This window comes from Chenopodium quinoa, unplaced genomic scaffold, assembly GCF_001683475.1.
Source record: "Chenopodium quinoa cultivar QQ74 unplaced genomic scaffold, ASM168347v1, whole genome shotgun sequence".
NCBI classification, from domain to species: Eukaryota; Viridiplantae; Streptophyta; class Magnoliopsida; order Caryophyllales; family Amaranthaceae; genus Chenopodium; species Chenopodium quinoa.
In genome coordinates, this window is record NW_018742418.1 from 3,671,963 (window position 1) to 3,684,037 (window position 12,075).

Consider the following 12,075-nt stretch of genomic DNA (forward strand, 5'->3'; position numbering starts at 1 on the left):
CAATAAGAAGCTGACACGTGGCAACCCGGAGAGGTCCAAACAGGACCAATCACCACCTGACACGTGTCCTTTCTAAACAGAAGGGAAAAAAGGCGGCCTTCAAAGCCCAATTCCAGAGAAAGCCGCAAAGCGGCGCAACCCACCAATCTAGGTCAGAATGACCTAAGGGTTCATTTACCAATGACCCTATAAATAGGGAGATTTACCCCATTTTGGGGGCACGTTCATTTATTACAGCACAATTAATTCTCTCACATCAGAGAAAACACCTCATCTGATCCGAGAAGATCTACTCTTACCTTCCGCACTTTTTACATTACTTCGACCGCTTCTAACTTGATCGTCGGAAGCGGAACTCCTACCAACAGGAGCTTCCATTGTTTTGCAGGTACAGTCGGCAGGGAATCCAGTCTTGGTGACGTAACTCTCCCATAAGACACAAAAAAACCCGAAACAAAACCAACCATATTAGGATATGTAACCAATACTAGATTACTAGGATATAATCTTCATGTGAGAACTAATCTACCAATAATAGCTTTGTAAGAAATGGCATTATGCATTTATGCAGCAATGTTCTCAGTCTTACCTTTCCTCTAAATCATGAGTTTTGGCAACATTGTTGTCCTTTGCCAAAGGATATTGACCTTGTTTGATAAAGAGGGTTTGAAAAGCTTTTAGCTTATTGAGCACTATTAGAGGTTTAACCATTTTAAAAAGCTAATTTGGGTGTTTGGTAAATAGCTTATTAAAAAGCTTTTTAGGGTCAAAAAGTTCTTTTATAAGAGTTTTTTGAAATTAACTTTTTGAACAATTAACCTATTGAGTATTAAATACACTAAAATAACTATTTACCAAACAGTTCTACACAATCATCTATTTACAATCAGCTAGTCAAATCATCTAATATAACCAGCTAGTCAAATCAGTTTATACAACCAGCTAACAACTAATAACCAAACAGGGCCATTGTCGATCAAGCGGCAAGGTTTGATTATAATGCCCACAATTGATAGAAGATCGCCCTTAAACAAACCCCCCCCCCCCTCAAACTTCATACAAAAAACCGAAACACTATCGTATATTATTGCAATTGGTAAGGGGTTAGGGTCCATCAACAAAGCACTTATAGAGTTTAGCTAGTGGTAGAGCTGGGCATGGGTCGGGCTGGCATGTTGGCTGCCCAGCACGGCACGCCAGATGGCCCGGCCCGACACGATCACGGCAGCGGCACGACACGTGGAACGGCCGGTGGGTCGTGGGCCGTATCGTGAACAAGGAAATTGAAATTTGGCACGAGCACGGCACGAACACCGGCCCGTCGGCACGGCCCGCCAGGCACAATACTTTTATAATAAAATTAATATTTTTTTAACAAAATAATAAAGCAAATATTAAAAATAAATAAATAAATGGGCGGCACGGGGCCGGCACGACACGGCACGCTAGGCACGTGGGCCGACTTGTGGAAATGGCCGGCACGGCCACGGCCCGTCGTGTGGCTAGGCACGACCGGAACGGCCCACGGCGGCACGGCACGGTGCCCAGCTTTAGCTAGTGGTAGGAGTTTGAGTTAGTGAGCGAGAATTATCTCCTACCTTGGCTAGTAGCTACCTGGCCGGGTGGGGCTCTTGAAGGTGTGATGCCCTTTATGTCCTCACTTAACCTCAAGAGTTGGGTGTGATTTGTTGATGAACTGGTGAAAATTAGTTTCAGCCGTGACTGAACTTCGGAGGTACTAAGTGCTTAGAACTCGGAAAAGTAGCGCCACAATTGTAACATTGTTGCACATATTCTCCTTTCCTTCTCCTTGCTCCAGGTTGTTAAGTAAATTAGTATTCATGATCTATTGCATGCAATCAATTGATTTGTCCAAACCTGTTCAGATTGTATTAGTTTCATTCTGAGGCCAAGCGAAAGTATTTTCTATTTACCCCATTTATTTCCTTAGTCTGGTGCTATTTTTCCCTCTATACTGCACAATACATTCAGCCTCAAAACCACCAGATATGTAGGCAACATGACAATAAGAAGAGTAAAGGAGAGAAGACAGCAGAGTACCGACTTAATCGTCATAATATTGTGTAGAAGAGTTCATGTCTGCCCTTTGGGCTAGATGCAAAAATAAGATTATGAACACCATGAAAACCTTTATTGCCTTGTAACACCCATAATTTCGAACCATCTCCCGGAGTAAGAAGATCAAGGGGTGCTCTCTATTCCTCCCCACAAACCTTCTTCTCAGGTTTTCAACTTAACCATTGATCTGTCAAAATTGATCTGTAAAAAAAAAAACAAAAAGAAAAAAAATAGGAATTTAGCCATTGATAAACATTCCGATTCCCAGAACAAAGTTCAAGGGAAAAAGCACTAAAAAATTGGAGGTAACCTTAACTTTATAACCAATGCTAATTACTTTGATTAATTCTCTGTTGTTTGCCAGAACAAGTAATGCTGCTCCATGCGCTTCTACGTCCATGGAAATTGACCCTTTTCTTATATGACAGTCTTTCCTGCTCCAAACTTCTCCGCATTTGGATACATCTTTGAATTTTACACCAGGGAGTACCTTTGCTAGATCTGACAGGTGCGTTGTTATTTTTGTCTTCCCTTCGTTCAGATTGAAGAAGGCGAGATACACTTCTCCTGGAAGTACAGATGACAGTATAAAACATAAATACATCTGAAAGCCAATTTGGAGTACATAATTGGATATGTAGTGCTTAAATTTTGCACAATATGCGCTGTTATTAAGTCTAGAAATTGAATCAAACCTTTTCTTCCAGTGGCAACCCAAGAGCGAATTCCTCCAGGGGTAGCATTAGCTTAAGAACAAAAAAAAAAAAAAATGAAAAGAAAGAAAGAATAAGGAGCGCATTTAAGTTAATCTAATTTTTGGGAGAGTACAGTACACAGAAAATTAGAGAGATGCTTCAAAATACTACCTTTAACCGTCTTTACAGTTGCACATAAACCAGAATAACTGTTCGCAAGGGTGCCATTCATATTTAATTCCCACATCTGAAAATTTAGCTGCATTAGCCCTTGATAGAAAAAGTTCCTCTAGTATTGATATACTTCTGAATACATCAGAAGCTGAGTACTCATAGATAGTCATCTAATAAAATTTTGGACATTATGCATCAGCCAAGTCTCAACATCATAAATTACCTTTGATCTGCGCAACACACTGACATAAGTACATAACTACCTATTTACCTGTCCAACATGGGCAAGAATGTTTCCAGGGACTTGCACCCTGAATCTCACCTTCGAGTATGGCTCCTTAAAAGGACCACTGCTCATGGCCCATTTGTTGGTAATAAATGGTGGTGTGAGGAAATTTCCGTGCCAATAAATATGGTATTACTTTACATTCACCCCTACCATGAAAACTTTTGAAGAAAAACATGTGATGGGAAATGGAGTTGCATCAATATGAACATTGGCACATAACTTATCTCACAATATTACATACAAGTATATTGCAATTTCTGCATTATTTCCGACAAAATGGGCTGTTAGATACATCCTTCAGAGTATTTTAGCATATATAGACAGCATTTTAGACCAAAAACTACCTGATTGGCATCCCTTTTGCATTTAGATGAAGAGCCCCTCTTGAACTCTTGTGAAGTAAGTCTTTGTCTAGAAGAAGCCTCAATACACAGTTCTGCTTCGGAAGTTTCTAATAGATGAGTTTTTCCATCATACTGTGTTCCATAGAGCTCTTCATCTCTAGAGAACCATTTCATTAGGATCAGTAAAGCATAAAGCTAACAATAAGAAAATTTGAAGGTTATATTAAAGGAACAAGATTGGTTACGATGTAACTTGTGCTTTTCCCTTGTATACGCAGAAGGGTGCTTCATTGATTTCAGAATTATCTTTCCAGCAAACTTGGTCAAGACCATGGTCAACAGATTCAACTAACCAGCCTTTTGCTTTGGGTTCCTTGCAACTCACAAGAGCCAAAGAATTTGTGTGAGAACTTTGAATGTTTTCCTTATGTGCTGAATGAGATGAGGGGTTACTTTTGGTAGAATCAGAGCTCCTAATGAAAGGAAACTGTACGGAGAAAAAAAAAATTAATAAATAAAAATAAAAAATCCACAAGATATCAGCTCATTAGGTTGAATTTGACAAAGTACTTCTTAAATTCAGTCTGAAGCAAAACATACCTCCTGGTTATTTGAACTAAAAGCATTGATTTCCAGAATGGTAGGATTAGTGATGAGTTTATACGTAGTGTCATCAAGTTTTCTCATATCTCCTCCAAACATAAGCGGAGACTTGGCCATAGCCCACAAAGTTATCTGATAAAATAAGTTTCACAACCAAAATAGTTAAGAAAATCAAGGTACAAAGACAGTACTGTAAAGAATCACAGTTCATTCGTACAGACTTTACCCACCTGAGTTTTCTGCTCATTGAAATTTAGCTTGCAATTCCTGTGTGGGCCTTCGTTAGAACCTATTTGATTCAGTTATTCAAGTTAATAGTGGCTATTAGCTAAACAATAAAATATAATCAAATTAAAATCCTTTTGATGTTTCCATAAAACAAAATTGCATGAGATTCATGAATATGAACTAGTTGAAATAAAATCTTTTTTGGTCCATGATTGCAGCACCAAAAGATCTAGCATTTATAAATCTATTAGCCAATTGCCTAACAAACCAGAACCCCCCGTGCCAAGTTGAAGTGAAGAGAGTTCTTATGTAATGGCCCTTAAAGATTAAAATCTCATGCAGGATAGGTTTTACAATCATGTTGCACCTCTATGGAAGCTACGCTTACTAAAACAGTTCTCATATGAAATTTCCTCTAAATTGAATATTCTGCATGATAAAATCCTACCTCCATCCTAATAAACAGCCAAACAGGCCACTTCTGTCTTTGTGGTCAAGCTATATATTGACCATAATATTTTATCATTGTACATCAATCAAAAATGTCTTATGATACATCTAAAATAATAATTTTCAAGTCATAACTTAATAATTTTATTCAAGTTTATGGTTTAACTAGTAAAGTTTTACCATTTAAGTCAAATGTGGTCTCAAGTATGGAAGGGTGTGTGTGAATGTGATTACATACCTGGATCAGTGAGCCACCCCAGTGGCAGCATATCTGAGTCCGGCCATGATAACCCCAACAGGCCACTGGATCCTATCATTTTCGCAGCTGCAAAATCTCTGAACAATAGAAAATAGAAAAAAGTAATGATATTAGTAAAGGGAAATAGCCAAATTGACAGATGAAAAGACACTAGATCCACCAGAAGATATGCACATAGATGAACATGACGGTAAGAACCTAATTCACCTTGTTACGTCGAAGTGTGCAGCCACATCTCCCCAAGTGTCCCAATCATCCCCGGTTATTCTGTACATATTTACTAATCCACTAATTTCCTTGGCCATAGCAGGTGTGACACTTGTACCAGGGGATAAGGAATATAGAATTGGGCGTGAAAGTTTCCTAAGAACCTACACAGAGTCAAACATATTCTAGTAAAAGGTCTAACAGATATAGAGTAGGTTCTATAAAATAATAGAGTTTTTTAATCTCGATACCTCTGATACATAGCTAATTTCTTTTATATCCAAATCATCCCCGAAAACACAATCATTCTTCACTGTGATCAAGACAGAACAATATGTAAGCAAAATAATGGGTATTAAAATAAGTCAAAAGCCTAATGCAGATTGATACAAATTTGTACTTTATGAAATACACATACCAGACTTGTGACAAAGACTTTAAGAGAGAAAACATTAGATCTCACTTGCAGAAGCATGTCAGATGTTTATCTATTGCTCTCATAGAAATAAAATATTGAAGTTGTACCATTTGAAGGCACAATGACATTAAAAGAAACATAACAACAAGAAATCAAAACGAGATGCAGTAGTAGGCATTAGATATATTTTCTAGTACTAACCAATTGGAATGATCATGTCATGCATTTTTTAAGACAACATGCAAAAAGAAACTAATCAGGACAAAGGTATTAATATGTAGAGCAAGATGAAACTTTGTACAAGAAGTTTAGTAAGCAGCCATTACATTACCAAAATCAACTCCCCATTCAGCATATTGTTCATAAAGCGATCGTAAAAATGCTTTTCCTGCTCCCAAATTTGTATTCACACTCATAAACCCATGTGGCATCCACACACATTTCTTATCTTTCATCCCTATATCACTTGCAGTCCATTTTCTTCCATTCTCAATATAAGCAGCTCCCTGAGGGGAACACCAAGATTAGAAATAGGAAAAACAAAACAATAAGTCCATAGTTTATAGTGCTCATACTGTAATTATGCCTTGAATGGTCCAAGAATAACTAAACCATGTTACACCACGCAAAAAAATAACTTCTTTTGCTCAGTCCTTAAGATAACTTGATATAAAAGATGATATCAACGGAACAACTAACAAATGAGTCTCAGTATTTTATTTATTTTAAAAAAAAAAAAAAAAAAAAAAAAAAAAAAAAAAAAAAAAAACCAATACCTTACTGGTGTCTAAGATAGGTGTATTAGCATCTACTGCCTGTGTACTTATTCCTCTCATAACATGTATTCCGAATTTCAACCCCATTTTATGCACTTTTTTGGCCACTTCGGTGAATCCTTTCCCACCCTTGGATGAAGGCCACCTATCAGGGTCAGGAACCATTCTTCCCCACTCATCAATGACATCGAATCCTGAAGAATCTGGATAAGCTCCAGGTACCTTTTTCCTATACCAGAGGTAATCAACCACAACATACTGCAAGGGAATCAGGAAATTACTGAAATTGTTGGTTCTAGGTAAAAGGTCATTACAGAATGGTAGAAATCTTAAATGACAGGAACAAATGCTGTAAAAATCAAATCTATCACAACACAGACCTCATATCCATGAGCATGAAGCCGTTTAGAAACAAGTTCTGCATTTTTTAGAAATTCTTCTTCAGAGATTGTCCAACAAAAGGAGTCATACGAATTCCATCCCCTTGGTGGTGTCGCAGCATGTTTTGGATGTGCATGGCTTAAGCCTTTAGATGTTACCCTGTTGAGGCAATATTAATGTTAGCTAACCACACTTCTAAGCTCTGATAGTTCTTTTCTTTCTAACAAAACACATGTTAACAACAATACAATATAATCCCTTGAACTAACAGTATCTTACTATCTTCTTTCGATGCAATTTAACATCCTTGACTTGACATTGCTCCAAAAGTCTCAAACCCCATTTTTCAAAATGTCATTTACCTTAAATTAAAGCTTCTTTGACAAAAAAAACAGTACCATCCTAGAGTTAAGCAACATGATAATAACCGTGAAAACCGACTTTAGTATATATTTCACAATTGTCTCTTAAACCACATCTACACCTTCCCAAACCTTTCCCAATTGTATGATCCCATTTCTATTATAAGATGTTGGGACAAAATAAACATCCCACATACTGTAAGTTATTAACCAATTGAGAACAAACACATCCCACATACCATAAGTTATGAACCAATTGGCAACAAACGCATCCAACTTCAATTAAAAAATTATAGCACGAAAAAACTATGCACAAACGATAATCCCACCTCAGAAATTATACACTTTCTGTTAAATTTAGCAGCTCCCAATGTCAAATTTTCTACTTGAGCTAAAATGGTGCTAAATTACAACACCTTTATTTTCAAGTTACCAAAAATAGTCCTATAATTACAACAACTAGATACTTAAGTAGTTTTTAACCAAAAATTGTGCTAAAATACAACAGGTTAACATAAGCGGCCATTTATGAACCTAAATTAAGGGGATGCCCCAACTTTTTATCATCATCAAATTCTCAATTCTTGGACTTACATTAACACCAAAAAAACCAAAATGTGTCTAGAAAGAATGAAAGGCAGTTATGTAGATGAGATTCAACTACGAGTCACGGGACAAGACTATACCAACTAAGCTAACTGACATCCACGCTGAGTATCATATAAAGCAGAAACAATCAATAGCAACTTCAACCAACAAAATAAACCCAGAAAATAAACAAACTAACAAATTTAACTCAGAAAAAAAAAAAAAAAAAAAATAGTTTGATTATTTACCTGGTAAGTAAAAGCAGAGAGAAGAGAGAGAAAATGGGTGAAAGAAAGATCTTCATTGAGACTGATCACTGCTTGAATAAGCTAAGCAGCTGCAACATCTGCCATCTGTTTATGCTGGAAGATGTTTTAACGGTGTTAATACGTGGTACCTTTACAGTCTGTTTGGTGGTGTATCTGTATCTTTTATCCTATCTCACTATGGTATATGGAGTAATTATTTCGTATCCTTATCCAAATCTTTTATCCCTGTTTATATTCGGATCATATACCAAATATTCCGTAATGATGTTAGAAGCTTTTGTGGTTGATTACAAATTAAAAATGAGTAATACTTCGTAGTATATTATTTTCAAGATTAGTTTATCTTGATGAACAGGATTAGCAACTAATCAAACAATAATTATGCTGCAGATTTAGGGAAATTATAGGGAATGTATGTTTTAATTTCATGTGGTTTGGTGTTCGAGTATTTTTATAGCATAATGCAAGTTATCTTGGTATTATCGAAACAAATTAAGGCATGAGTTATGTTTGTTGAATTTGATTTCAATTGTAATTACATAGCTACAGTTTATGGAAATTTGAAAAAAATAAAAAAATAAATAAAAATTAAAAGGTTATTGAAATTTGAAATTGTATCTAGCTCCTTTATAAAAGGGAAAAGAGAGGGTTCTTTATTTCGTCCCTTTAAAATTTTAGGACACAAAAGAGAAAAACTAGGATTACCATTAACATTAAAATACTCTTGAATACAAAGAGATACTCTTCAAAACCAAAACTAGGACACAAAAGAGAAAAACTAGGATACATAATTGTCATTATTATTATTATTATTATTATTATTATTATTATTATTATTATTATTATTAATAATAATATTATTATTATTATTATCTCAAAAACAAACAAAGTTATACAACCTACAATAAATTAGTGAACAACCTACAATAAATTAGTGAGAAGTCGAGAAACAATCTGGGCCCCCACTCCTCTAGTTATAGCAAAGCCTACCCTAATGAAGATATGAGCTGCAGCACGAGCCCCGATGTCTTGCGTCGTCGAGAATCTCTGAACCCGTTTCAGCAACACAACAGTCTCCTTCTCTAATTCCACAAGCGAAGAAAAGGAAAAGGGAATGAAACCATATCCAAGCAGCCGACAACTAGCTTCATATTTCACCCGCTTCCGATGAGCCGCATCAACCACAACCTGTCCAGGAACAAAGTCAGATAAGCCTGTCTGTGTCAAAGGAGAAGATCCTGTTAAGTCCACACATACATCGTGACCACGATCCCATGAATAAAGTAACACATCAGCAGGTCTAAGGGCCCCGTCATTCCCTCCAGACAACCCTATGTCAACCTCCTTTCTTGCTGAAGTCCCAGATCTGTAACAGATATCAACAAGGGTATCCCAGACAACATTATGCCGATATTTAATATCCACAATACCAGCACACGACACCTCGTGATCACAAAAAAATATCCCCAGTAAAAATCCGAGAGCAAGCAGAGCACGGCGTCGAGACAGAGAACAATGGAACACCCAAGCGGTAGCACAACACACATCGGTAAGTCTTTGCGTTCATCGTCTAACCCAAGCCCGAGATAGGAACCGCCCGAAGCCAAGCAGAGGTGTGATCTCCCTGCTGCAATTTCCACAAAGCTGATTGACAGGGAGATAAAGAGAAGGTGGATTCTGCAGAATCGGTAACCTTTGTGAAATATATATATGTCAATTTCTTCATGAGTTTAGGGGCAGCGACCTCACTAGGATTACTTAAAATGTCAGACTCCGCCGTTCTATTGAACAAGCCCAACGCATCCTCAAATGCTCGACCAAGGCCCACAACGCCAGTATGCCGTATGTGCCTACAACCCAGCAGACTATAACCACGAAGCAAGATGACGAACATCACTTGCGGAATAAACACCTAGTCCGCCATACGTAAAAGGCAAGGTGGCAAGCCGCCATTGCCAATCGCCAAACCCAGGCCTCGAAGCAGCAACGATACGCTCCAAGGAAGATCGAAGTGCCTCGTCGAAAGTGCGCTAAGCCACCTCAAAAGTACTAGGGGGACAAGTACGCAAAGCAAAGTAGAGTTTAGAAACTCCGGTACAAGCCCTAAGAAACAACAACTCGCACTGAGGATCATCAAGCTTAGCAACCCTATCCATAAGCGCAATGGTCTTTGTCACCCTCTACATCACAAGGTCACCTCCAAAACCGGAATCAGAACTAGCGGGACCACCAAGCAACTTAACACCACACAAGGGTCGAGCAATATTAGGTGGAAAGACACCCACAAGCTTGCTTCGAGGGTCTTCTGTAGGCAAAAAAACTTCAGTTTTTTCGACGTTAAGATGTAACCCAAAACGAGGCCCGTCCTCCATAATCAACTGCAAAACCTTCCCCACCACCAACGTGTCACCAATAACAGTACCGTCATCCAAATATCAAGCCTGAAGACATACATCAAAAGTGTCTCGGATTTTACACACTAGGGGCTGTAAAACCAAAGCAAAAAGCAGGGGACCAAGGGGATCACCCTGCTGCACCCCCTGAGACGACCATAAGGTGTGGTCCCCGTAATATAATCTAGCTGGATTAGAGTAGCAGAATTCAACCCATCGCGAAAGGCCCGGACAATGACGACGAACTTCACGTAACATGACTGCACGATCAACTAGATTAAAGGCATTTTGAAAATCCACCAATAACATAGAAAGACCCACATCGGAACCACGATCCTCATTTAACTGATTCACAGCATGTAGAATCGCCTCACCTCCCGAAGAAACTCCAACACCAAATTGGAGACCATCAAAGTAGCTTCCTAAAGACTGACCAACCATAACAGCACCGACCTTCGAAACCAGACGCCGCCAAACAGTACCCACAGCTATAGGACGAATACCACCACCAGGCTTGACAAGTGGTGTAAGAGAATCACTAGCAATATACTCTCCTAGCTCCATAGGACACTTACTAGCTAGAAAGAGATTAACCACCCCAGAAATAGAATCAACTAACTCATCTGATACAGCCACAGCAGCACCGCTCAAGCAATCCATAAGGTGTTGAGCACGTAACCCGTCCCTACCACATGATGTGCCACGTGGAAAGCTCTTAATTCGATCCAAAACAACATCAGAAGTAGTAACGAGATGAAGGCCATCAACAGGTATATCAGGCAAGGATGGAGCTGGAGAAATAGGGTGTTTAGACTATAAATCCGCGAGAGTAGCATCATTATAAGGAGCAACGCCTGAAGAAGAAAGAACCCAGACTGCAGCAGGGTAATGGCCGTCACAAATATTCCTACGACATTGCTTGATATTACGCTCCTCCAAATCAAGGTCCTCATCACCAACCACCGACAAAGGGGGAGAATCCTTTGCCAAAGTATCCCTCACAAGCTCCAAATTACCACTTGGTGCACTCCAAGAACAAATAGCACGGGAAATACTTTCTTCTTGATGCCGACGTTTTACCGAAGACCTAGACTCACAGCTGCTCCGCGGGCGAAAGGTTTTAAGGGTGCAAAGAGGTAACACCAACAAAGAGACCCAACTAGAAATGTCATCAGGCCTAGAGATCACCTTATCAAGGGCACCTTTCAGAACCCGAGAAAACCCCAAACGACACTTAGGAGGTATAGATTTCACAGTACGAAACCCCTTGGAGAACAAACAATCAAGGAGAGCCACATCAAAACCACAATGTTGCTCTTGAACCAAACCACCTATGTGCCCAAGCTGAGAAGATGGAGCTTGCGGCTTGGAGAAACCATGAAACACAAAACGAACAATACCATCTCCTTTCATCCGGGGGTGACACAATCTCACTTGGACTCAGTGGCGGACTTGGGCTTAGACCTGGTAGGTCAAGTGACTCACCAGGCCCAAAAAAAAAATTTAAGTTATTTTTTTAAAAAATAAAAAAAATAAAAAAAAAATAAAAATCAGTTAGAG

General features: G+C 38.6%; 1 protein-coding gene across 3 annotated transcripts; it reads right to left on the reverse strand.

The window, feature by feature from the left end:
• Positions 1-2,030: 2,030 nt before the first annotated feature.
• Positions 2,031-8,381, reverse strand: LOC110709651. Of its 3 annotated transcripts, none has more exons than XM_021887867.1 (15): positions 8,102-8,381; positions 6,903-7,062; positions 6,523-6,780; positions 6,078-6,252; positions 5,580-5,641; positions 5,329-5,492; positions 5,101-5,198; positions 4,415-4,473; positions 4,182-4,316; positions 3,827-4,068; positions 3,582-3,738; positions 2,946-3,021; positions 2,775-2,825; positions 2,390-2,646; positions 2,031-2,280 (listed from the first exon to the last, which is right to left on the reverse strand). In XM_021887867.1, the coding sequence occupies exons 1-15, from the start codon at positions 8,155-8,157 to the stop codon at positions 2,242-2,244; spliced, it is 1,989 nt and encodes a 662-aa protein (XP_021743559.1). In that variant the 5' UTR covers positions 8,158-8,381; the 3' UTR covers positions 2,031-2,241. The 3 variants fall into 3 exon arrangements, with proteins under 3 accessions (XP_021743559.1, XP_021743565.1, XP_021743573.1); XM_021887873.1 differs by having other exon boundaries at positions 2,396-2,646; positions 8,102-8,380; XM_021887881.1 differs by having other exon boundaries at positions 2,417-2,646; positions 8,102-8,378.
• Positions 8,382-12,075: the final 3,694 nt, after the last annotated feature.